Here is a 26,922-nt window from a genome sequence, read left to right as displayed (position 1 = left end):
GTCTCCTCCAATCATGATTACACTTATGGTTTTTCAAATTAAAAAATCTCATTTTTCTGCTCGAGTGAGGATTGTGCCTCTAAACAAATGTTTTGATTCACATAAATTAGAACTAAATCACATGTTATACAGCTTATAATTGGTTTTTATGTGAATTTAGCACTTTAACGCAAATAGTTATTGAGCTGCTGCACACACTTGTGTCATTATGAACGAAGTGGTTTGACCAAAAGGATACAATTTATAATATACTGGTCTGGAAAAAAGGATAAAAATGCTGTAGGCAGTAGCAAAGATGTTTATTCAAGTGATATATGCTCGATACAGTTAAGAAATTTGAAGGGCCGTAGAAAATCTGCTACTGATCAAATTAGTCTTTTTGAAACCGCTGTGATGTGACTGTTATAATGGGTGCTCGCCTGAGTATAAATCCTAGTAAGAATATAACCGAACAAAAAAGAAAGTGTGAGTTTTTTAAAAGTAGTGAAGTGAAGAGATCATATGCTTTCAAAGAAAAACATTTAGACTTCAAAACTTTGACGAAAGGTCAGATATTTGAGCAAAAGAAACAGGTTTTTAGGAGTTCGAGGATACATACTGCTTATGGTGACAAATCGTTCCGTTCTCGTTCAGCTGATATACCTGATGTCAGATATTTAGTACCCTTACAACTTGATGTAGCATTTAAACGGTCTCGGTCCTATGATTCTCGATATCGTGGGACTCCTGAGTTTTGTGTACCTCCGTTTCATAAGCAAAATCAGGAAAATTCAGGAAAAACGACCATGAAAACAGTCAAACGGCGTAAGTTCCCGTATCGCCATATCTCCGTCCCTACTTTGAATGATGGCTTAAGTGATTCTTGTGGTTCTGTCACAGTGGATTCTTTCGATTCGCTTTCAAATGTTGACTACCTTCATGGGATAAGTTGCACTAAAAGTAAGAATATATCCAATTATAGGAGAGCAGACTCTTGTCCTGCTGTGAATCTGATGAACGATCAAGCTATTTATCAAGTACCTCGGCCTGTGCATAGACGATGCGCATCTGAATCTAGGATATCAAATGATCATTATTGGAATGAATTCAACTCCCTTCAGGAACATGGATCCCTTGATAGTTTAGGTAGTCAATATTCAAGTTTAAAAGGTGCATATGTTGTAAATTTAGACAGTGAATCTGACGTTGGTCAGACATCTTTATATAATCATGGCTCAAATAAATCGAGTAAAAGTAATTACACTTGTAAGTCAAAAAACTCTGCGACATGCGGAAGTTCAGCTTCCTTACCAAGTACTGAACCGAAATTCCACCTGAAATATTCCCCAGGTACGAAAAGGAGCAAAAATAGCTTAAAAAATATCAAGCTGAAGCGTAGAAGCTTGATAAGATTTCATTCTTCTGGGTTCAGTGAAGTGTTGAGACGTCGGTTCGGTTTAAAGAAACAAGAAATATATGACAAAGAAGACAGTTTAAGTTTATGCTCAGTGAATAGTTTTCTTGAAATGATTTGCAACTTAAATGATTCACCGAGGGAACCAAACTGTAAAACAGAAGAAATAGAAAGATCTGTAAGTAATGTTGAGCGTGATTTTGAAAGTCTTGAATCCTGCATAGAAGGGCACAGCTTTCAAAAATTTTGCCAGAAATCAGTCCTTTTCGAAGATGAAAATCTCGCGGCTATATCTCCACAAATCAATCAAAATGCTCCTTTTAACCTTGATAACAGAATATCTAACTTGAAAAAGAAGGAATGTTGCAGTGAAAATACAGAGCCTGTTCTTCTTAGTTCTGAAATGATAATTAATAATATTGAAAATTGTGATGAATACGATAAATGTAACAGAAAAAGTGAAGATACTTTAATTAGCGAAGGAAATTGCGTTCGAACTGCTGAAAACTTGATAACGTCAAAGGAGTCTTTTGTAAGTGATATTACAGAAAATAGTGCTTCAGATAGTCAATTAGGTCTAATTTCAGAAGGAAGTCGATCCCAAACCGATGAACCGATGAAAAACATAACGAATCCTCTAATCTGGAATCAAAACGGTGCTCAAGAGGAAACTCAAACCATCCCACTTGTGACCGAAAATAAAAATCAAGGTTTAAACGGTTTACTAACCAACCGGAATTCTTGCAGTCCTGAAAATTATTGTGTTAAAGATGAAAACATTCATAGTTCTGAAAAAGCTGATGTTCCAGATCCAAACGCACCTAAATTGGTGGATTTTATCGTCATGGGACCTGGACAAGATAATAGCAAGAAATTTGATGTAACATTCAGAAATGATGAGTTTCTGTTGAATAAACGTAAGCCTAGTGAAATAGCTGAAGCTCTAAGTTTGATTTCTTCCTATAAATCGTTAAATGGTACTCATAGTTTAAAGGATAGAACACTAACCGATTCTGCAGAAAGTTTGACACCCTGCTGCGAAACTCACAGTTTCAGAAACCTGGAAAATGGTACAGTACCAGAAGGCGGGTTTGATTTCTTTTCTCCTCTACAACAACTAGAAGAAGATCGAAGCCTTCCTGGTACGAATTTCATTACTGATAGTTTGAATGTAAAAGAGTCTATGTCTTGTAGTGAAAACAGCTTTGAGTATTTCAAGAAAGTAGACAACCCTAATCCATGTAGTGTGGATAGTCCGTACAAAGGAGGCTATTTGTCCTGTAGTGAAGGCAGTTTTCAGCGATTTCAGAAAGCTGAGGATTCTACCGGAAGGAAACCAGAAACAGACAATTATAGTTGTGAAATTTCACAGCGCCGAGCTATGAGCCCTGCCTTAAGCAGCGTTAAAGTAGGTTTGAAAACCGAAGACTGTATTTCTAGAAGTAAGAATGTTTTCAGGAACTCTAATGAGGAGACCAGATATATATGTGACGATAGCAGGAATAGCTGTTGTTATGAAACACTGAAGTCTCCCTCTATAGAAAATTCTCAGTTTCACTTAACTAAAACCTTCGGCTCTGATAATCTGAGCGTTGAAAACTGTTATAATGATAGTGAAATCAACAATAATTCCTCAGAAGACATGAATGGCTTAAATGAAATGCGCAATTGGATAAAGGCCCCATTTAAAGATACCAAACTGGTTAATGAAAATAAAATACTAAAATATGATTGTAAGTTCAATAACTTAAGTAATAGATACAATTATCCTTATTTGGTTAAAAAATCAACTATTCTGAGTGGTGACTTTTCAGGGGAAACAGTCCATGAATTTAGTTGCTCAGTTGCAGACTACTTTGCAGTGGAAGCTAAATCAGAGCTTATCATACTACAGAGTTTGCCTTTTAATAGTGAAGAATCAAATGTACTTTTTCAGAACTTATGTATTTTAAGCAAAAGTCCAAGTGATTGTTCAAGAGAAAACAAAACTGATTCAACTACAATAGAGAAAGAACCAGCCGTTGGTATTTTAAGAACGGAAGCTTGCAAATCGGACAATATTTCTCTTCCAGTTGAACAGGAAGTACAAGCAGAGAAAGAGAACAAAAAAGATGTGAAAAAAGGGAATGCAAAAGGAAACACACCAAAACAAGAAGTTGGCAAAGAACACAGTATATATCCAGGTCAGCCCCAACAGCCTATTGGTTCGTATCATGGGACAGAAAGCCGCGATATTAAAGAAATGAGCAATGAACTGTCTAGTTATGGAACGGCTCCGAATCCTGTTGAAAAACACACATTTGGAGTACATAATATGAATGATGGCAAAACAGTTTCAAATTCGATGATTGAACAGCCGCTAGTCAGGTTAGACACTTAAGTAGATTCAAAACTAATTTGGAAATCATAATGGGAAAGATGTGGAGCTTTCTCTTTTATTCATGCGTACAAAATTAATAATTTCCATATCCATATGTGGTGATGCAAAACAGAAATCCGTCAAATTTGCTCAGTAATGCTTAGAAGATCTCAATCAGTTCAACTTAGAAGATCTCAAGCACTATTTTGCAGAATTATTAGTAGTCTGAAGGACATGTTTTTGCTTATCCTGTTTCTCGCTTATTGAAAATGACCTGTTAGTCAATTATAATATTTATTTCAGAAGCAAGATTTCAATAATACAAAAAAATATTATCTTTCATTCAAGTCAGACTGACGGTTTCTGTTCATAAAGGGGTGGATGAAAGTATTTTCAAAAGGGTTAAGTCCTCCATAAGCTCTATTTGCCATTCAATACCTTATTTTTTTTATTCTTCCCATTTAGGGGAGAAGAGGCAGTGGCGTAATTTCGTCAAAATCCTGGGGGGGAGGGCAAATTTGGAGTCAATGTTTCCAAATAAAAGCACACTGTCTTTCCATCACAAACAACAAAACAGGAAGAACAATAGGGAATTCTTTTCATAAGACAGTGAATATAATTTGAATGAATATTTCGGCCCTATGTCCAAGGTCCGTCCTCAGCAAAGCAAAGTTATATAAAAGAAAAAAGACCCACAACAACATGCGACCAACAAACTAAGATGCAAATTTTTTTTCAAAACAATCCTGGCATCCTTACTCCAGTCAAGTTCAACCAGGACTGATAAATAAAATGAGGTAAAACAAGGCAATTCATTGAAGTAAAAGAAAAATAATTGAAAACACGTTCTTATTGGTAAACCTGCCTTTTTGGTAGCTAACATCAAAGGCCTTTTTGTGACCGGTTCTGTATTAATGTCTACTGGTTTTTTAAAATATTTTGTAAGGTTATTTTTAATTAAATTTGTATATTACCTAACCTAACCTGAGCTTAGGCAACGAATAGGTACTATTTGGAAGATAAAGGTGTCTTTAAACGATTGTTTGTCTGTTATTTCAAGCAAATTAATGGCCCTAAGTCAATTCTAAATTCTTGGTCAACCTTCGTAAGATCATAGGCGGGCGTGCCTTGTTTGCCTCTCATTCCAGGCAATCTAACGGTCCTATGTCAATTTTAAACTCTTGGTCAACATGCCCGAGACTCTAGGCAGGCGCGCCTTTCCAAAAACTAACAAACAAGTATGTGTCCAATAAGAGAGTCATACTTACTCTCGCCATTTACCCGTGCCGCAGCCATTTAAACATTTGCCTCTCAATTACTTGGACTATCTATCTTGGCTTTTCTCTTTCTACAATTAACCATGTCTTGATGCAACATATTGCAAAATACTTGTTAAATTCACTTCAATAAAACAGAGCGTTTAGTGAATATTCCCCCAAGTCCCTATTTAAGGACATATTTTTATTAATCTCAAGTCTGATTTCAATTGCTTCTCGAACTATCTGTTTTATGCCTAGGTCATTGCTAATAAGGACAGATTCTTCAAAAAGTGTTTTGTAGCTAGGATTTTCGAAAACATGACTGCCTACGGCAGAATCATAAGAAACAGTAGCTATATTGGAATTTAGAGCTTTAGTAATATCATCTTTATGCTGTTGTAGGCGTTTCTCTAATCTGGTGAGTTCTATCTTCATAGTATGTGACAAAATCGCATGGTATTTGATAGACCCCTCTTTGACGAGTAACTGAGGTTTTATCTTTACCAGAATTTAGGAAATGTGTGATTTTGAAATTACTAGTAAATACTGCACAGAGATTACTTTGTGTGGAAACTTTTCAAAGGTTTGTTGTCATTTTGGGGAGGTAAAGGAGGTAAATTATGTTTGAGGGCTTATCGGCATTCTCATATGGTAAACTCCAATTGACTTTATGGGAGTCTTTTTCAGTCTACAGTTAATTATATTATTAATAAATAGAATAGGATACTCATTTTCAAAAATTATGTCCCTGATAAAATTTAGTTCCGCTGTGATGTGGGTATAGAAACAAATGCTTAGATCAATAAGATAGAGTATGACATCACTTTCAACTTACGGGGGGTGGTTTGATTTAAAATGTAAATATTTATTGTTTTGTGTTGGTTTTCTGTAAATAGTAAAATTGAGTTTATCTAAGATACGAATAATTAACTCATCTAGGAATGAGATTTTATTTGCACTTTCAATTTTCTAAGGTAAATTGTAGATGTCTATCATATGTATTAAGGTAATCTAAAAAAAAACAAGTTCATTTTCCCCATAATTTCAAAGTTAAATTACGTCATCCATGTAACGTCAGCAAAAAATATGTTTCCAGAAGTACGAATCCAAAGCCCAATTTTCAATATGTTCCACATAAATATTCGCCAGTAATCCGGAGAGGGGTGCACCAATCGGTAAATTATTAATTTGATGGTAAAAAAGAATTGCGGAATTGGAAATACATTAAATACTTGTTACAGATTTTAACCAAGGTAATTAAGACATCGCAATCTATTCGTGCTGCTGAAGCTTCTATTAAATGGTAATTTTTGTTTATTTTATTTTCTAATAATTCCTCAGATACTGCTATATCAATATTTGTATACATCGAAACAATGTCACAACTACTTATAATTGTATTTTCTGAGATATATACGTTTTTGAGTTTTTTGACTAAATCTACCGAATTACATATATATGATTTTTGAAAAAAAAAACAAAGGTTTGAAGGCTGTATATAACAATTTTCCAATATTGGAGGCGGGGAATATCGCAAAAGCTACAATGGGCCTTAAGGGAATGCCTTGCTTATGATTTTGGACAAAAGCTTTGGACAAAAAGCTCCCCCGTGGTAGTTTTTGGAAAGAGGTCATATCCATTACGACTTCTGTCTCAACTCCCTGAATGAGCTTCGTTAAAACCCCAAAAATCCGCTAGTTTTGCTCTGGGACCACAAAAAGCAAAATTTATATCAGGCTGATGATATTTTTTGAATTCAGTGGCTCAAAATAAAGAGCTTAGAAATTTGCTATTTACAGCTGCTCAAGATGCTCAAACTTTGGACTCTGAGTTTCAAAAAACAACCCGCATACTTAAAGCACTTAAAATACCAAGTTCCGCGTTAAGTGATTTCAGTTCATTTCAAAAGTATGTTAGGATTTTTTTTTCCATCAGTGTTATGGTAATGAACGATAGGCAATGAGTAGTCTCATTACTACTTATCTAAATTCTCAAAAATTAGAACCTGAACATACTGCATGGAACCTGATAAAATCTGTAACTTGGTAAATTGATCAAATTCCTAAGAATTGTTAGGGAGTTAATGAACTCGCTGAGATTATTTTATAAGCTTTTATTATATCTACCCTTCAACAAAATACACTCTTCACACAAATTCTAAATTGGAATTTCAAACAGATGAAAGTTATAAAACTTGAAGTTACCTAATCTACCCAAGATTATGAAATTACACCATCAAATTCAAGGTTTTTGTTTCTATACACAAAAGCGCTCTCACCAACAAGCAAGATAAGACTTAAAGAGTAGAGGAAGTAAATCTTTATATCAGTGAGGTGCCAAAAATCAGGTTTTTGTAAGATGTCGTTCAAATCGATTTGAAGGGATGGAAAATTCACCCCCTAAACTCTCCTGTATCTGATGCACTATGTTAAGATTAAACGTCAAGAACGGCTGCTGGATATGGGGAGGAGGGTTCGTGGGAGAGAGCATTCCTCATCAGCGACTTATTTTACTGTCAAATACCTAATTTCTAAGGATGTAACTCTAATTTTAATTTCTAAGGGTGTATCAGTGAAGGTAGCAAGAGCATCCAATGAAAGGGAAATATTGTTATAGCAATCGAGGGATTCGACTATACATATACGGAACAAACCATATTTGTCTCTCTTATAACCGCATAAATTAATTCGCCAAGATAAGTTTCGCCAAAATATTCTTACAACCGCATACATTAATTTGCCAAGAAAGGTTTCGCAAAAAAACAACACAGTCCTAGAATTGGTCTTTGTGCTTCCGGGGGTGAAATAATCTTTTGTCTGGTATAATAAGATTATTTTACCAGACAAACATGAACTAGACTATAAGAACGCACTCCTCCTTGTACCGAACTATGATATCTTAAATGGAAGAATTCTAAGAGCTAAAATAATATTTTAAGTTTTGCCGCCTGAAGTGTCATTTTACTAATTTTGAACTGGCTGAGAACTGGTTTAATATGTAAAATTGTGGTAAAATCCTCACGATTCGTGCCCCAGTTTTGGAACATTCCTTTTTTCAACTGACTGACAAACCAATTTTGTTGGGGGTGAAAGCACCCCCCCTCCCACTCATGATACCTCTGCTGACGCGGGAATTGCATGTAAATGTTACGATTTTTGTTTTACATGAACATAGATTTAAGGCATGATAGCCGCTAAACATTTTTTTTAGTGTGTGTCAAAATAGTTGAATACCAGGAAAAATCTAACAAATTTATAATATTTTTTGAAGGATGAATTAAACAGAAAATTTGAACCTCCGAAAATAATTTTTCTTTTTTAGCTATATGCACGGCTTAAGTAGATATAACAAAAACTAAAAGGGCAAAAACCGTTTAATTAGTTTCCAAAATATTTGAAAATTGGGAAAAAATAGCCGGCGATTGCACGATAAGTGGTCATTTGCAGATTTTGCTTCCTAGAGCGCTTCTAAAATTTTTGACGGCTCAGTATTTCAGAATATTTCACGTTTCATTAAGTATAGTTGTTATTTACTGCAATTACGTCATCGAGAGAAATTTGACCGTGCATAAAAATGATTACTGAATTTGCAAAACAATAGAGTCGAAATTTTTGCCAACTAATTTTTCCTTTTTAGACGACACAATAAAACTAAATAAAACCAAGTGTATTTAATTTGGAACTTTTAATGAGAGTGTGAAAAACCCCAAGTTTTACTTTTTACCTATATTAGTTGATAACTCTTGATACATTAGGTCGTCTTATGTTCGCTTCTCACGCTTCCACATTCCCAAATTCCAGAAACATATTACATTTCTTCACTTCTAGTTTATTCTTATATTCAAATTGTTGTCATATTGAAAAAAAAACACGGGATATACCAATATTGCTATTTTTTAAAGTCTTGCTAAACTTATTTTGGTACAATCCCTTTATATGGGCCTTTCTAAAAAGTCAAGTTTGGTTAACGCTAATAAAATAAAATAGGTTGAATATATAATAGTTTAGAAACAAATTTGGGCTATATGTTTCCCCTTTAGGGGGAGTGGGGGGGGCAAAGCATAGCATATATTAAATACGTAACCTAACCTAGGTACCTTTTTCCCCATCTAAACTCCTAAAAAACAACACTTTAAATATCTTAAAACCACGCTAGACAAAGTATTTCTCTCTGCGGTGTCTTGAATCATCTTGTAAAAACGGGTTTTCAAAGCGTATCTGCGGTTTGACTGTAGCATCTCTTGTTGGACTTCTTTAGAGAGGCCCATATAAAGGGATTGTACCCTTATTTTATGTTTTAAACATTTATTGAGGCAGGATTGCAAAACCCCAACATTATACAAATCAGAATAAAATTTACGCTACCTAGGTGACATGACTTCCTCAATGCGGGGGAAATTGTTAGAATGAGTAACCCTTGGTTCACACTACTGTTTTTTCATACAAAAACGGTCATTTTGCGTAATTTGTAAAGTTTTGTCTGTTTTTGATGCAGGTTTATGAGTCAAAAGTTCAACAGCTGCGGTGAAATATTTCTATTGATGCGTTAAATATCGCGTCCGATATTTTGGATTTAGATATTTTTATAATCATACAATGCAACTATTCCAGACACTAATCATATTCATCAGCAGTCTCGTTCATTAATATATAACAAAGGACATGAGGTCCATTCAAGTAAATATTTAGCCCTGACGACCTGGGAGGACATATCCAGGGAAATGAACATAGAAGATAAGAATTATATTATCCATTAGGCACATTTAGTCTAGACTAATACCGTCTAGCCTTTTGAACATTTTCCCTTGGCTTTTAGATTCTAGAACTTGATTTAGTCTATTCCTATGTCTATGCAGTTTTAATCTTTCATACTAGTTTTTACGCTTCAACGCCACAACGCCTACAATGAACCGTTTATGTGTGAACATTTTTTGCGATGGTCCTGCATCCGATATCCGTGAGCAGTTTTGTGTAAAAAAAAATCGCATCAGTGTGAACCAAAGGTAACGCGTCGTGTCGTTTGAGTTGCAGCTATTATTCTTCGATCTTAGTGTCAACGAATTTTTGGGTCCCGTCTCGTCGAACTCAATGCTTTGGAAAATACCTATTTCAATTTGAAAGAAATAGAGAAACTAGAAATAAAGAAATAAAGAAAAAAGAAGAAGAGAGAAATAAAGAACGTCAGAAAATTTGACAATAGAGCCAGAAAAAGGAAAACAATTCTTTTTTTTTTAACATTACAATACTCGTACTTGAATGAAAACACAGGTTTGCACGGCTGTTCAGCATCTCGGAAAGCAGCCAAAAACAGTTTTAAAAGGCTAACATTTATGGTATGAATCTATGAGTGTAACGATAAGTAACACCGAGCTTGTGACGATAAATTGTGCCCAATGATTTTTTTTTTGAAATAAGAGCATATTATTCTAACAATTTAAAAAATGGATGAAAATTCTGAAACTGCTAGAAAAAAAGAAATAATTGAATTGCATAAATTTATTCAATTATTTCTTTTTTCTCGCAGCTTCTAAATTTTTATCCATTTACTTTAATGTGTCTGTAATGAAGTTACCTATGAAAATGATTTAGGACCAAATGTTCGTGGTAATGCCAAAAACCCGTTTAAAATCAAATTTTCTAAGAGATTTTTGAGTTAGAATGCACGGCCAGTGTATGTGTCTGTAATGAAGTTACCTATGAAAATGATTTAGGGCCAAATGTTCGTGGTAATGCCAAAAACACATTTAAAATAAAATTTTCTAACAGATTTTTGAGTTAGAATGCGCGGCCAGTGTGTGTGTCTGTAATGAAGTTACCTATGAAAATGATTTAGAGCCAAATGTTCGTGGTAATGCCAAAAACACATTTAAAATCAAATTTTCTAAGAGATTCTTGAGTTAGAATGCGAAAAATTCGTATTTACTTTTTTAATTTCCCAAAATTATTCTAATAAATTTCTGTGCGGCCAGCTTCCAGATACATTCCTTGGGATGATCACCGTGGTACCAAAGTTATTTCAACCTAGAAAATAACGTATCTTAGTATTGATACATATTTAATAAATAATTTACGGTTTTCTGAACAATGTGAAAGGATCCAGACATGAGGCAATAACAGTTCTGCAGGGATGTCTTTCAAGTTACCGAGTAAAATTGGCTGCAAACTGATTCAAGAGCACTCATTCATGGGCAAATATTGTCCTAACCTTTTAAAGGGGTTTCATTTTGACCTGGCTTTTACTTTCTTTGTAGATGATAATAAGGACAATATACATCAGGAGTTCTTGCGGATTAGAGGGGATGTACCAAGAATAAGGTAAACAGTTTTGGCTGTAGGTTAATGAAATCCAGGTATAATTGTATGTACGAGCAATATAAGCAAACACGGAGCCACATTAACCAGTTATACCCTTCAATTTTCACATTTTTTTCTCATTTCAATCCTTGAATACAAGACCATTCTCCCAGAATACATTAAGGTCTCGTATTTGCTCTTCTGTAAAAACATGAAAATGTGGGATATGCCATTTTGTTTCAGCGACGGAAACTGGAAAAAACTGGGCCAGCAAGAAAATTGGAGGGTCAAAAAAGAGGTACGACCATCTACTTATTTTTGAGAATCCGGCTTAAATGGCACGAAAGCTTTCAATTCAGTAGATGTTTTGCTGTTAATACAAAAAGTTGCACAACTAAAAGCAGTAATATGAGTTCTACTGTCCTTGTTGGTCTTTTCTAGAATGTGTCTATAAATATATTGCTAAAGAAATACCCAATTAACGCAGGGGCACCATTTGTGGGGAGGGTGAGGGGGCAGGGGGGCCATGCCCCCTTGTTTTTGAGGGGCCCAATTTTCAACTCTGAAGCTCTTTGTTTATTATTCCATTTCCAATTTGTTTTTGTTGCTTTCGATTTATTCCTGAAAAGCCAAAAACCAGGTAATTAGAAAACAGCAAATTGAAGACACTCAAAGATATGCAGCGAAGTCACCCATTTGAAGAATATCTCCTTTGGCATGGTTTCGTCGGGGCGAGTGTAATGAGCGGACATTTTTCAGGAGTACAGACCCGTCTCCGGGAAAAAGCACCGCAAGTAGTGTACACTCACCGTCATTCCCATAGACTTAACCTTGCTATTGGCGATTGTATGCAGAATTAAATAAAAAAAACAAGTTTTTTAAACTGAAAGTAAGGAAAGACATTAAAACTTAAAACGAACAGAAATTATTCCGTATATGAAAGGGACTGTCCCCTCCTCAACGCCTCGCTCTTTACGATAAATTTTCTTATTTTTTAAAAAAATTAAGTTTTGAGACAAATTAAAACTGTAGCTTAAGGAGTGAGGTCTTGAGGAGGGGACAGTCCCTTTCATATACGGAACAATTTCTGTTCGTTTTAAGTTTTAATGTCGCTCCTTACTTTCAGTTTAAAAAACTTGTTTTTCTTATTTAATTTTTGAACGTTTTTGAATAAATACAGGTTTTGATCTTGGCTAACCGTACATGAATAATTAAAACAAAATTTTCATATTAATTTACTTTTATTTAGTTAAAGGGCTTTCTCGAAACTTGTTTAATTTTATTTACGAACGTTTTTATTAGTAATAAATATACGTAACTTACGAATTAAATTACGTAACGAACTTCTATATTCATATATTTTTAATACGTTTATTAGGGGGTTCACTCCCTAGTCAATACCTTGCTCTTGAAGCGAAAGTTCGAATTTTGTTCAAATTCTTTAAAAATGACCGCTTAATCACAAAGGCCGTTAATTAGAATAAATAACTCTTATGAAAGTACTTAAAAATCTTTGGCTTAAAGAGCGAGGCATTGACTACGGTGTGAACCCAATTATATATGTAATATTTTCTGTTCGTTTAAAGTTTCGATGTTGCTGCTGTTGCAGTTGAAATACTTGTTTTTTTATATTAAATTTCCGATCTTTTTTTAAATAATGCTGGGAAGTCTGGCATCCCCTTCATAGCAATATCCCTTCCCCCATGAAAACTTCCTTCATGGAAAGATCCTCCCACATAACCCCCGGGGCACCCCCCCCCCCCCTACCAGCAAAAATCTCCCCTGAAAACGTTTGTATATTTCCCAATAACCAATGCTATATGTTAGCATTGGGTAAAGTCCCTAACTTTCAACCCTCTCCCCGGGAAGTTCGGAGCATTGAGTCATCCTAAAAGATATACCTTATAATATTTTCGAACATGCTGAACAAAATGGCCATCTCAAAATTTTGATCAGGTGACTTTGGGAAAAAAATGAGCGTGGGAGGGGGCCTAGTTGCCCTTCATTTTTTGGTCACTTAAAAATGGCTCTAGAACTTTCAATTTCCATTCCAATGAGCCCTCCCACGATATTCTAGGACAACTGGGTCGATACGATCACCCCTGGAGAAAAAAAAACAAAAAAAAAACAAACAAATAAACACGCACCCGTGATCTTTCTTCTGGCAAAAAATGCAAAATTCCACATTTTTATAGATTGGAGGTTGAAACCTCTACATTAGGGTTCTCTGATACGCAGAATATGATGGTGTGATTTTCATTAAGGTTTTATGACTTTTAGGGGGTCTTTCCCCCTTTTTTCGAAAATCGGCCAAATTTTCTCTGGCGCCTAACTTTTGATGGGTAGGATTAAACTTGATGAAACTTATATTTTTGAAATCAGCATTAAAATCTGATTCTTTTGATGTATCTATTTGTATCAAAATACCGTTTTCTAGAGTTTTGGTTACCATTGAGCCGGGTCGCTCCTTACTTACAGTTCGTTACCACGAACTGTTTGAAAATACAAAGAATTTCGTCAGTATTTTCAGTTTTGCAAACAGTTTATGGTTTTGTCTCCAACAGCAGCACTCGATACCATATGTTTGTGGAGGCCCAGAAAACTGCCAACGTGTACGCTAACTCTTGAAAAGAGAGTTGTGACACGTTGGTCTTACTGGTATAGATCAGCGGCTAAAATTCTGGTAAGATATGACTGCATATTCCCAATTCTGTCACTTGTTCAAGAATCTTCTGACAGAGAGGAAGCGGCAGAAGCTACATGTCTTAAGAATCAATTAGAGACGTTACTCTTCATATTCAGTTTGCATGTCATTCACAAAGTTCTTGCAGTGATCAACCCTCTTTCGGAACAACTGCAGGCCCCAGATCTGATCATTTCAGACGCCTGCATTTTAATCACCAAAACAAAAAACCAACTGTTATTTGACGACATCAACACTTTGAAAGCGCAGCACTGAATCTGAGGGCACAAGAACAGAAGAGAAAATGCGAGAGACTTCTACGAGGTTTTGGACAGAGTGATAAATGAGTTTAAAGAGCGTTCTGTCCAGCTGCCAGTACTAGAAGCCACGCGATGCCTTATCCCCAAATCCGAAGACTTCATGAACACATATTGACTTCTCGAGATCATGACAACCTTCGATAAGGCTTGCATCAATGTTATAGAGCTGAATAGTCAAGCTTTGATAGCTCGTGCATATGTTTCGCAGCATCCATAGAAACCAGCAAACGCTTTAGATCTTTTGGAAAGCCTAGGATGATTGAAAGAAGCTTATTCTGAGGTTCTTGAGGTCGTGAGGGTAGTCCTCAAACTCCCACTCATAACATGCTCACTCAACGATTTTTCTCTGTGTTGACATTTGTGAAGGATTACCTTTGGAGAACAATGAACAACGAGCGACTTTCGCATTTGCTCCTTATGTTCTCTGAAAAGGCTGCAGTGAAGGAGCTCAATTTTGAAAAGCTTGTGGACGACTTCGTAAAAATGAAGCCAAGGAGATATACATTGCTTAAGTAAGTGCACGTAACTGTCACTTTTTAATTTATGTGGTAAATGTTCCATCTTGTAACGATTTTTTGGTCCCTAACCAGGTTGCAAAAGGTAAAATCTAAATAAATTACATTGCTTTAATGTGTATTCGAAGACTAATTTGAAGAGTAGTCTACCAAACAGAGTAATTACATTTTAAGTCTGAACGGGGGCCCAATATTGATCTTTGCCACCTCCTGAGGTTTTCTGAAATGGCGCCACTGAATTAATGCATGATTTTCCTTCAAATTATTCAAGCCTGTCATTCTGGTGACTTCAAATTGTCCAATACATTTACTCTTTATTAAACCTTGGCTGTGTTATTTAAAGATTTAGACTACATCTGAACTGTTTTTTTTTTTTATTAATGTAGGGTGATGTTATTACATGATTCAGTAACGTTTCCCTCCTTTAGTGCCAACTCAGAAATGGACAACCAAGTTACCCCTGTCTACTTGGCAGCACAAGAAGGCCACTTAGAAGTACTAAAGTATCTAGTAACAGAAGGAGGAGGATCTCTGTATGCTCGAGCAAATGATGGAATGGCTCCCCTCCATGCAGCAGCACAGATGGGATGTATGTCGTGTGTCGAATGGATTGTGAGTAGAACAAGCTTCAAAACATAATTTTTTTTTACCACAATTTAAAATTCTTTTAACAAACGATAATCTCATACTCTCTTACGTAACCATGTGTTTATGTTGGTTTATGAATGGATACAACATAATGCTACAGATGTTGTTTCATATTTATTAAGTTCCACGATCTGAAATATTTGATAATGGTATTGTCTGTCTACCCCGTTGTAGCAAAAAAAATTGATCTTCTGCTTGGCAATACTTGGCCAAGGGTTCGATCCCTGCCGCAGCAAGGTTGAGCGACAAGCTTGCTACTTGTCAATTTAAAAAAAAGACCCAACAACTGGAACGATTTCGACGTCCAATATACCAGTAGCGGTTCTGGAGGATCTTTATCCTTTTTTTATCCTTATTATCTGCCTACTCTAAACGTCACTATATTTTCGTTATTCCTTCTATTCATGTTAAATGAGTTTTGTTCCAAATCAATATCTTCATTTGGTTTAAAAAGTTTTTGTATTCAATTGCCTAAAAATACCAAGCAATGCTATTCACAGCTCAACGTTCTGTGTTAGGCCTGGTTTAATCAACTCAGTTACATTCCCTAAACGTATTCATGCAACCATAAATTGTGCTGAAGTCCAATGACATCAAAGTCTTTGGATGGAAAAATTAAATAAAAATATTTTGATTAAAAAAATTGATGGTACATTTGGTTATTATAATGCTAGATGATGGCGCTGGAATTAAATCTAATCCTGACTTGGTTTATGGCTGCCAGGTCTCTTCTAAAAATATCTCCATATGGGGTTCTTTTTTTTTATCAGTTTTAGTTTATCCGTTGTCAACTTATTTTCTTCTCACTTGGAATATTTCCATAGGATTCATTATCTAAATTCGCTTTTTGCTAGCCTGGCTGGTGGAAAGTAGTCCAAACTGACAGATATGAGAACACAAAAGCCTCTAACATTGTGCTTGCCTTGAAGCTAATGGTGAAAAACTGTCAGGTAACATGAACGCAACCATGAAACTGAGGCAGAAAAATAATTTCGTGTAGACGAAGAGGTTTTTGTCCCGAAAACAGTATTCAGAGAAAAAGCTTTTTGATTCCCCAAACCATTTAGTTTGAGCAAAAATATAATTAATCTTTAAAAAGGGAATTTCAAACAGTTCGTGGTAACGAACTGTAAGTAAGGAGCGACCCGGCTCAATGGTAACCTAAACTCTAAATAACGGAATTATGGGACCAATAGATACATCAAAAGAATAAGATTTTAATTCTGATTTCAAATATATAAGTTTCATCAGGTTTAGTCTTACCCATCAAAAGTTACGCGCCTGAGAAAATTTGCCTGATTTTCGGAAAAAGGGAGAAAGACCCCCTAAAAGTTATAGAACCTTAATGAAAATCACACCATCATATTCAGCGTATCAGAGAACCCTACTGTAGAGGTTTCAAGCTCCTATCTACAAAAATGTGGAATTTTGCATTTTTTGCCAGAAGAAAGATCACGGGTGCGTGTTTATTTGTTTTTTTTGTTGTTTTTTCACCAGGGGTGATCGTATCGACCCAGTGGTCCTAGAATATCGTAAGAGGGTTCATTGGAACGGAAATTAAAAGTTCTAGTGCCCTTTTTAAGTGACAATAAAAAATGGAGGGCAACTAGGCCCCCTCCCACGCTAATTTTTTTCTCAAAGTCACCCAATGAAAATTTTGAGATAGCCATGTTGTTCAGCATAGTCGAAAATATAATAAATATGTCTTTTACGATGACTTAATTCCCCAACGTTCCCAGGGTAAGGGCTGCAAGTTATGAACTTTGCCCAGTTCTTATATATTGTTTTGGTGGTTGGGACGCATACAGACATTTCAGGAATATTTTTTTTCTGGTGGGGGGGGGGGCTGGAGGAGGGGGTTACTCGGGAGAATCTTTCCGTGGAGGATATTTCTTTGGGGCAAGGGACATTTCTATGAAGGGGGCGCCGGATTTACAAGCATTATTTAAAAAACGATCAGAAATTAAATTAAAAAAAAACAAGTTTTTTCAACTGAAAGTAAGAAGCAACATTAGAACTTAAAACGAACAGAAATTATTGCGTATATGAAGGTGGTCTCCCCCAAGACAATAACTAGCTCTTTACGCTACAGTTTTTTTTTTTTTAGTGCTTTCAAAAGAGCTATCTATTCTGATTAAACGGCCTTTGTGATTCAGAGGTTCGTGAACTAAAAATATTTTTAACTTTTAACGTAAAGAGCGTGGTATTGACTAAGGGGAGGACCTCATCATATACGTAATAACATATACGTAATAAAAAAAAACAATAAAAAAAAACAAGCGATACGGTTCAATAGTAGGCTAATCGAAACTTTTAAAAACGGAACTTTGATGTCAATAAATGTATCAAAAGAATTAGCTTATAATGCTGATTCTAAATACATGAATTTTATTAAGTTTAGTATTACTCATCAAAGGCTACGAGCCTGATAAAATTTACATGATTTTTCAAAGAGGGGGAAAACATCCCCTAAAAGTGAAAGAATTTTAATAAAAATCACACCGTCGGATTCAGCGTATCAGAAAACCCTATTACATAGGTTTCAAGCTCATATCTGCAAAAATTTGCAACTTTGTATTTTTTGCCAGAAGAAAAATATACGAATATAGAAGTTCGTTACGTAAGTTAATTTGTAAATTACGTCAGAACCAAATTTAGAGACAACAATTTAGCAAAAGAAAAGTAAAATTTTTATGCAAATTTTGTTTACTTATTCAATGACGGCGAGCCAAAATAAAAGCTGCATTAACTAAAAAACGATCAGAAATTAAATAAAAAAGACAAGTTTTTTAAACTGAAAGTAAGGAGCGACATTAAAACTTAAAACGAACAGAAATTATTCCGTATATGAAAGGGGCTGTCCCCTCCCCAACGCCTTGCTCTTTACGCTAAACTTTATTTTTTTAAACAATAAAAAACTTTAGCGTAAAGAGCGAGGCGTTGAGGAGGGGACAGCCCCTTTCATATACGGAATAATTTCTATTCGTTTTAAGTTTTAATGTCGCTCCTTACTTTCAGTTTAAAAAACTTGTTTTTTTTTATTTAATCTCAGACAAGGAAACGGAAAAATGATTATCACACCCGTGAAGAATGGAAATGGGAGAAGTTTCTACAGCTCCTCTTCCCCAAGAAGAATTGGTAAAAATTGGCTGCCAACTGTATCTTTTCGGTATTTCACATCACCCTAGAAACAAAATACAAAAAACAACAACTCTTTGGCATACATTTAAACTTTGGCCATGCACACATTACAAAAAAAATAATGTAATATTTTTCTTTTATAATCAAAGGGCTTGCTCCTTTCATGTTTAGATATGGGTGAAAACTATCAACTGATATTGCAAGATAATAAAGCATGTTTTAGCTTTTGGTTTTAATTCTATCAATAAAAAAAAATGCAGAGTAGGCTATCTGGGTGTCACTTAACTCTTTGAGCAAATACATATATATATATATATATATATATATATATATATATATATATATATATATATATATATATATATATATATATATATATATATATATATATATATATATATATATATATATATATATATATATATATATATATATATATATATATATATATATATATATATATATATATATATATAAAGTAAAACTAAAAACCATTTGAAACCAAAAATCTGAGAACGGTTTTTGGTTTTTCAAGTCATTTCTAAGTTTCTCTTTCTTGAATTTCGGTTTGGGAATTTTGTAATTCGGAGTTATTACTAGTTATCCAGATGTCTTGTATACCCACATTTCCCGAAGATTCAAGTAAGCTACTAATCACGTAGAAGAACCTAGGCCAATAAAATGTTTTAATTTATTATACCAAAAGGCTATTTATTAATCCCAAAACAAGTTTTACTACTATTTCAAAACCGCCATATGTAACTCCTCGACAAAGCCGCATTTTTTCGCATTAATTTATTTGCCTCTCAATAATTAAACAATGTAGTAGCTGCAGCCACAATTTCATACCACCTGGATGGTGACAGCTTTTGAAATAACAATAACCCAAATCCTCGTAACGGTAGAAGACTGCTTCTAATTTATAGATCTTATTTAAAAATAATGGTTAAAGCAGGATATAAATATAAAGTAGATAAGGCTACAAAAATGACTTTTAGCAAACTATTTAAAAACAATTTGCAACTCTGTCACCCTTTAGAAGTTTCAGTTTTGCTTGGAGCCAACTTTAATCTAGAAATAACTCTATGAGGAAATTCTCCTATCAAAGCCGTCCGTAAATGGAAATTTAACCTAAATAAAAAATGACATATTATAATTTTTCAGAAATTTTAGCAGTTAATAACTTGCTTGATGCCTATTAGAATAAAAACTTAACAAAATTAAATGACAATATATTTTTCAAAACATAAAAATGTAAACTATTTAAAATGTATAAAATTTTAGCTTTGGGTGCAATTAAATGGAAAAAACAAGTTTTTTTCAACTGAAAGTAAGGAGCAACATTGAAACTTAAAACGAACAGAAATTATTACGTATATGAGGGGGTTCACCCCCTAGTCAGTACCTCGCTCTTTGCGCTAAGGTTCGAATTTTGTTTGAATCAGAAATCTCTGAATCACAAAGGCCGTTTAATTAGAATAGATAGCTCTTTTGAAAGTACTAAAACAAACTTTAGCGTAAAGAGCGAGGTATTTACTAGGGGAAGAACCCCCTCATATACGTATTAATTTCTATTCGTTTTAAGTTTTAATATTGCTCCTTACTTTCAGTTGAAAAAACTCGTTTTTATTATTTAATTTCTGATCTTTTTTAAATAATGCTGGGAAATCCAACGCTTCCTTCATAGAAATGTCCCTTCCCCGAATGCAACATTCTCCATGGAAATATCGTCCCACGTAACCCCCTCCTCTGACCCCCCCCCCCCTAGAAAAAAGCCCTCATGAAAACGTCTGTATACTTCCCAATAGCAAAATACCATGTGTAAACATTGGGCAAAGTTCATAACTTGCAAAACTTCCCCCGGGGACTGTGAAGGACTAAGTCACCCTCAAAGACATAGTTATTGTATTTTTCAACCATGCTGAACACAATGGCCATCTCAAAATTTTGATCGGGTGACTTTGGGGAAAAATGAACGTGGGAGGGGGCCTAGTTGCCCTCTATTTTTTTGGTCACATTAAAAGGGTACTAGAACTTTTAATTTTCCTTCGAATGAGCCATCCCACGATATCCTAGGACCACTGGGTCGATACGATCACCCCTGGGGAAAAATAAACAAACAAAAAAACACAAATCCGTGATCTTTCTTCGCACAAAAAATACAAAATTCCACATTTTTGCAGATATGAGCTTGAAACTTCTATAGTAGGGTTCTCTGATACGCTGAATCTGATGGTGTTATTTTTATTAAAGTTCTATGACTTTTTGGGGGTGTTTCCTCCTTTTCTTTCGAAAAGTAAGGTAATTTCTCAGGCGCGTAACTTGCGTAAGACTAATCTTGATGAAGCTTATATATTTGAAATCACCATAAAAATCTGATTCTTTTGATACATCTATTGGCATCAAAATTGGCATCCGTTTTTAGAGTTTCGGTTACTATTGAGCCGGGTCGCTCCTTACTTACAGTTCGTTATCACAAACTGATTGATTTTTGTTCATTCTAAATCGAAATTTTTGTTTTTATTACTCATCAGTAAAAGGATTTTTTGCAAAGCGTTTTCGATTTTTCTATTAAAGAATTAAGTTTTTCGCTTGTTATTTATATTTTGAACTTAGTTTCGCAACCAATTTTAGTTTTAGTTTTATTATAGCATTTAGATGAATTGAGAGGGGGAATGCTATTCAAATTAATGGATTGAATATTTGCGTAATTTTTGGCCTTTGATAGGAGTGAATCAATCCTGACCTCGTCCTGTTAAAACCTTTAATATAGACAAATATTGACCAACCATTTTATTATGAGAATCTTTGTATTATACGGCTTGTTTTAACGGCTTGTTTGTTTAGGCAAATACATTTTCAACTGATTTATTCATAAGGCTTCTGTTTTGTTGTTTAAAAAATGAAAATAGGCCGTCAAGAATCAATGAAACCAGAATCGTTTTCGATTTAAGATTGCTCGGTTCTGAAACTTTAATTGAGGTGATTTCATAGCCAGACCAGCATGAAAAAAAAAATAGTTCGCAATAGGAATATATACAATCAAACTTTCTCCAACGAACAAATAAACACTCAAATGGGGACAAGTTCATTTATTAGACAGTGAAAACAGATACAAAAGTCTGGATACTTCGACCAAATAGACAGCGATCAGCAGATATACTAAAGCGAGACTAACATACTTAACAGAACAGAGTAATTACTTCTGGTTCATTCACCAGATTTGTTTGAAACAGTTCAATAACTAGATTCATTCAAGGTTCAAGGTCTTGAGTTGTGAATTTTTTTCTTTAATAATGCCTAAATGTAAGTTGAATTTCTAATGAAGGCGGTAAATCTTCTTCGTCTTCTAATTGCAAAAGAAAGGTTGTTGAATTTTTGGTCTCAGTATATGCTATCGAAATATGCAGACTTTTTTTTTCTGTTTTCACAGTCTAATAAATGGACTTATCCCAATTTGATCGTTTATTTGTTCGTCATAGAAATGCAGTATGGTCTTGCAGAAAATACCTAATTTAAGGTATTACGTCGAAAATAAAAACTGTCTCCAAAAACATATTGTCCTTGGTAAGTTTCACTTAATCCTCTCAAGTTTTAACTTATTTCCCTGGTCCACTGATCCCTCATGGTTTCAGCTGGGTCCCTTAAATCGTTGATTTTTACCCCTTATACACTTGACACCACCTGAGATATTGAAGATATTCCCTTTTGACAATCGGGATTCATATAGAATCTCAATTACAATATGTTAATAAAATATGCTGTTTCTGAGATATCACAGATATGCCATTTTGACAAACTGAATGTACTTAAAACCGTAAGATTTAGTTAGGTATCCCTCTCACTATTCCCTAAAATTTTAAATATACTGCCCTTAGCTATTCCTGGGATATTGCAGATACGCTTTTCTAATATCCTGGATGCACAAAAGCCTGGATCTTTCGATTTGGCTTAAAATTCCCCTCAACATTTTCTGTAAGTTCTAATTTAATATTCTTAGCTATTAATAAGACACTCCAAAACCGCCCTTTTAAAAACATGGATACAGATGGTTTCTTTAAATTTAGCTAAACACCCCCTCAGTATTCCCTGAAATTCTCAACTTAGTACCCTTAGCTGTTCCTTATATGTTGTAGATGCGCCCTTCTGACAACCTGGATGGGCGTATTATCTTCGGGCTTAGATCAAAATCCCCCCCAACATTACCTGACAGTCCTAATTTAATATCTTTAGCTGTTTCTACGACACTTCACAGTCGGTCTCTTGGAAACATAGGTACACATGATGCCTTTTAATTATTGCTCAGCATCCCCTCAACTCTACCTGAAAGTTTCACTTTGACACTCTTAGTTCTTCCTAAGCTATTTCAGATACGCCCTTTTAACAACATGGATGTAGTGTTTAGTAGTAAGCAAAGTACTAGTTTGCGCGAAGCTATAGGAATTTCAACGTTATTCTGGGCCTTTACGTTCCTTCCTATGTTATTCTGGTCCTTTATGTTCCTTCCTATTATATTCTGGGCCTTTACGTTCCTTCCTATGATATTCTGGGACTTTACGTTCCTTCCTATGATATTCTGGGCCTTTAAGTTCCTTCCTATTTTATTCTGGTCCTTTATGTTCCTTCCTATTATATTCTGGGCATTTACGTTCCTTCCTATGATATTCTGGGCCTTTACGTTCCTTCCTATGATATTCTGAGCATTTACGTTCCTTCCGGTTCTTCTGGTAGTCCTATTCTACAGGTCATTACACTCTTTGTCAAGAGGAACGTGTATGACTTGATTGGTGATTAGGATTTGAATAAAAGGAATAGTTTTCTTTACAATTCATATTAGTAAGAGAATTGGATTCAAAGAGAATAGTTTTTATTTGAGAGGATATTAGTGGAGAAAAAAATGAGTGGTGCATTTACACTATTGGAGATTAATGATGGAACTGAAAGCAGCAGTAGCAACGATATACGAGTACCTAATGTAGCTGTGGAAATAACTGCTGGTTGTAGACTATGTCTTGAATGGGACACTATGTATGCTAGATATGTGATATCATTAAGCAAATTTAAGCATGAGGAACAGCTGTGTTTTGCTGGAAAAGTAAATAGTCTCCATATAAATAAACTTCGGTCAGCATTAGATGTTCTATCGAAATATATTGATGAGAACAAAATGCATCAGTGAATATTATTATTATTGTAATTATGTTCAATAAAACTGTTTCTAAATCAATGGTATTTTTTCTTTTTTTTCTATAGTAGACTAGCGTATATTTTGTGTACAAAAAAGAGATTCTGATTAGTCTGAAGTTGGTTGTGAGAGAGTTAGGACTCTAAAAAATGGATAGATTTGAGAAAGATCGAATCATGAAGAATCTAATTCTTATGGAAAAACGTGTGATTCTAGATGACGATTTTCTAGAGCTGTCTATTCAATGGAAAATATTTTCTCGGGAAATACTTATCAATATAATGAAAACTGATTCTCCATCATTAGACTATTGTATGAAGCTTCTACGTTGTGGTTCAAATGCATTTACACAATTTATTTATATATTTATAACGACACAGCAAAATTATATTGTGTATATGCTTTTAAACATTATTTTTTAGAAATTTAGGACTTTTTTTTTCATAAGAAAGATGGTGCTCAAGGATGATTTACTACTCTCTCTCTCTCTCTATATCACATAATTTTTTGATTTTGCAAGCTCAGTTTCATTGTGGCAGTGAGAGTGTCAACACATGACAAAATGTTCCATACATGCCCACTATGTATATACTCACTGGGTAGTTGGTCATCATGTGAGAATTGCACAATGATTGAGGAGTATGATGAAAAGTGTAGATTATGCAACCCGTGTAAATTGCATAGAGGATATGCTGTACAATTTAAAGGTTGTAATTCCTGTCTTGAAGAGGTGTGTGACTCTCATCCTAGAGGCCACCTATGCTCCAATTGTCATTATGATAAATGTAAGCAGTGGGAGAGTACATATCCCTGTATGATTGGAAAGAATCCTAACCGTGATTTTAGTTTATTGCTACGAGATTGGTATCGTCGTGGTTTTAGATTGTTCTGGGAGGAGGAACCAGGTCAACGATTCAACTGTTGGAACAACAAGAGAATATGGTTTCTACGTCATTGTTGTGAAGACAATGGGTGTTATGATTATAAGCCCACTGATTTTTATTTGGCAGTGACAGAATGTGATTCGACACTTGAGGACACTGTTTGTGAAATTGCTTCAAATACACAAATTGAAACATGTGAATTCTATAGAATGAATGCGAATAGTATCATTGACTATACAAAGAGATATGACAAGAGTGAAGTCACACTCTACTGTAGAAAATGTGACCCCGACATTGCAGTACATCAGAATCAGTACACTGTGAAATCAAACAATCTACCTGCACTAGTTGTTGTCGACAAATACCTAGTAGTGGATGAAATCTAAAAGAGTAGAAAAGTATTTTTATCATGTATATATTTTTTTTTTTTTATTAATAAACAATTTCACATACATCTTTAGAACATTTTATTCTTAGGGCACTAAAATCAATATTAAATACACTTGTAAGTATACTTTCAACTAGAAAGTCGTTCAATTGAGGTAAGTCAACTTAGATGTTGAGAAACTGCTTGTAGGTGTAACCACGACATCTGAACATGAAAAAGAGAAGTGCATGAAAGCCACATGTCCTAGTCGCTAAATCCTGTACTCTTCGTTGATTTTGAAGAATGGTTTTCCCACTGCTTTCAATAAAGTTGCTGATGTATGGAACGTAGAATTTATACGATAGGCCAAGAGGATCAAAAAATTCAATATTCTTCGCTGTTTGAAAGATGCAGAGCCACTGGCCAGTCTGCAAAGTCGATGGATTGCTATTAACAATGATTAGAGTATTGTTAACACTTGGAATTTTTTCAATGAAGTCCGGGGGTATGCACTAGGACTTGTATTGGGACATGTATGGATCCATACTAAATACATTGATTATTTGATTTGTGTTCATGTTGCTAGGTCTAGTAGAAAACTACCGTCAGTTATGATGTACCTATAAGTTTCAAAGTTACTTAGTTAGTTTAATATGGGAATCCCCTCAAGGGTATTTGCACATGTATACTCTAAATGTATACTTTTTGTTAACACTAAACTCCTATACTGTATCCTTGACAGATCCAAACACGAGTATCATGATTTTTTGAAAAAATTTAATCGGTTATTCCATTTTCAAATAGGTGAGAGTCATGATCTAGGGATTGCATGGTCAAATCGTACAGAGTTCTATAGGATTTTTTGTCAAATGATAGATTGTACAGTGGAATACCATTCACTTTGCACACAAGGCTAGATAGACCAAAAAAATTAAAATCATGGGGGGATTCAGTCCAGGATCCAACGACGCTGCCACTCTTCACAAAAGCCAAAGCCAAGTTTGATGGGATTTCTCCATTGATAAACGATGAATCGCTATAGCTACGAGAGCCGGTGGCAATGTGACGTTGATTGGTGATTGTATGGGGGACAAGAAGTTTAATGTTGTTACCATTGGCTCTTAGCTTTTCCACTGCCAATGCAACAGAGCTCATAACTTGTTGTTTTCGGACGTGGAGAATTGCCGATGTGATAATAACATTTGCATCAGGTGCTGCAGGAAGTGTTTTTCTCAGAATGAAATTCGATGGGGCCATCTGTAACTTTATGTCAATCTTGACATTGGGGGGTAGCCATTGGGATATATTGAATATCTCATGATTTAATTTCCCAACTAGATGATCCTCCTGGGTAACTGTAGTGGTCAACTCACCGTCAGTATCAACACCTGTTCGATATTCATAGCCCAATGATTGTCCTCTCATCTCCTTGTACGCCTTTGCCGTCATCATCATAAATTGTATGTAGCTTGCACAGTTGGATAAATTATTGCTAGTGCTCACCAATGTTCGATTAATAAATACATTAATTTGTTTGAATAGGTTGTGTAGAATGCAGTTTTCATAGGAGAGACCATCGCCGGCATTTGGAGTTGTATTATCTGACTTTTTCTTCACCACAACATTTAAATCAATAAATTTTGATGACAAATCAATGAAATAGTCTTCATTGGAAAATATTTGAAAGTGTATATTTTCAGAGAGGGGCTGTTGAGGGTGAAATTGTTCGTAGTAGCCATACTTGACACTGACATCAACATTTTCAGTATTGAATAGATTCAATGAGGAAGTGATTGATGGATGTGATTCCTTGTGGGGGAGATAAGTCATCTTAAGAGAAGAACTCCTTCTTTGATCTCACAATCTTCTTCTTCT

At 34.9% G+C, this 26,922-nt stretch overlaps 1 protein-coding gene and 1 long non-coding RNA gene across 3 annotated transcripts in view; one reads left to right on the top strand and one right to left on the bottom strand.

The window, feature by feature from the left end:
• Nucleotides 1-372: 372 nt before the first annotated feature.
• The window catches only part of f (espin protein forked), a 136,801-nt gene continuing 110,251 nt past the window's right edge, over nt 373-26,922 (top strand). Inside the window, exons 1-2 of the mRNA XM_089090646.1 lie at nt 373-3,760; nt 15,251-15,434. Coding sequence (XP_088946772.1) covers nt 408-3,760; nt 15,251-15,434 — 3,537 coding nt within the window. The 5' untranslated portion in view covers nt 373-407. The remainder of the gene's footprint in view (nt 3,761-15,250; nt 15,435-26,922) is intronic.
• Nucleotides 10,841-26,922, bottom strand: part of LOC148951123 (uncharacterized) — a 36,967-nt gene continuing 20,885 nt past the window's right edge. The window contains exons 1-2 of one of the 2 annotated variants that reach the window (XR_016141893.1): nt 18,552-18,646; nt 10,841-11,031 (exon numbers count right to left, since the gene is read on the bottom strand). This is a non-coding gene — a long non-coding RNA (uncharacterized LOC148951123). Of the gene's footprint in view, nt 11,032-18,551; nt 18,647-26,922 lie in introns of those variants that run through there. The other variant, XR_016141892.1, reaches the window with a different exon arrangement.

The sequence above is a fragment of the Artemia sp. Qi Xiang Cuo genome, chromosome 6, assembly GCF_049724085.1.
Source record: "Artemia sp. Qi Xiang Cuo chromosome 6, ASM4972408v1, whole genome shotgun sequence".
Taxonomy (NCBI): domain Eukaryota; kingdom Metazoa; phylum Arthropoda; class Branchiopoda; order Anostraca; family Artemiidae; genus Artemia; species Artemia sp. Qi Xiang Cuo.
Note: the sequence above shows the minus strand (reverse complement) of the source record. Positions and strands in the feature narration are given on the sequence as shown.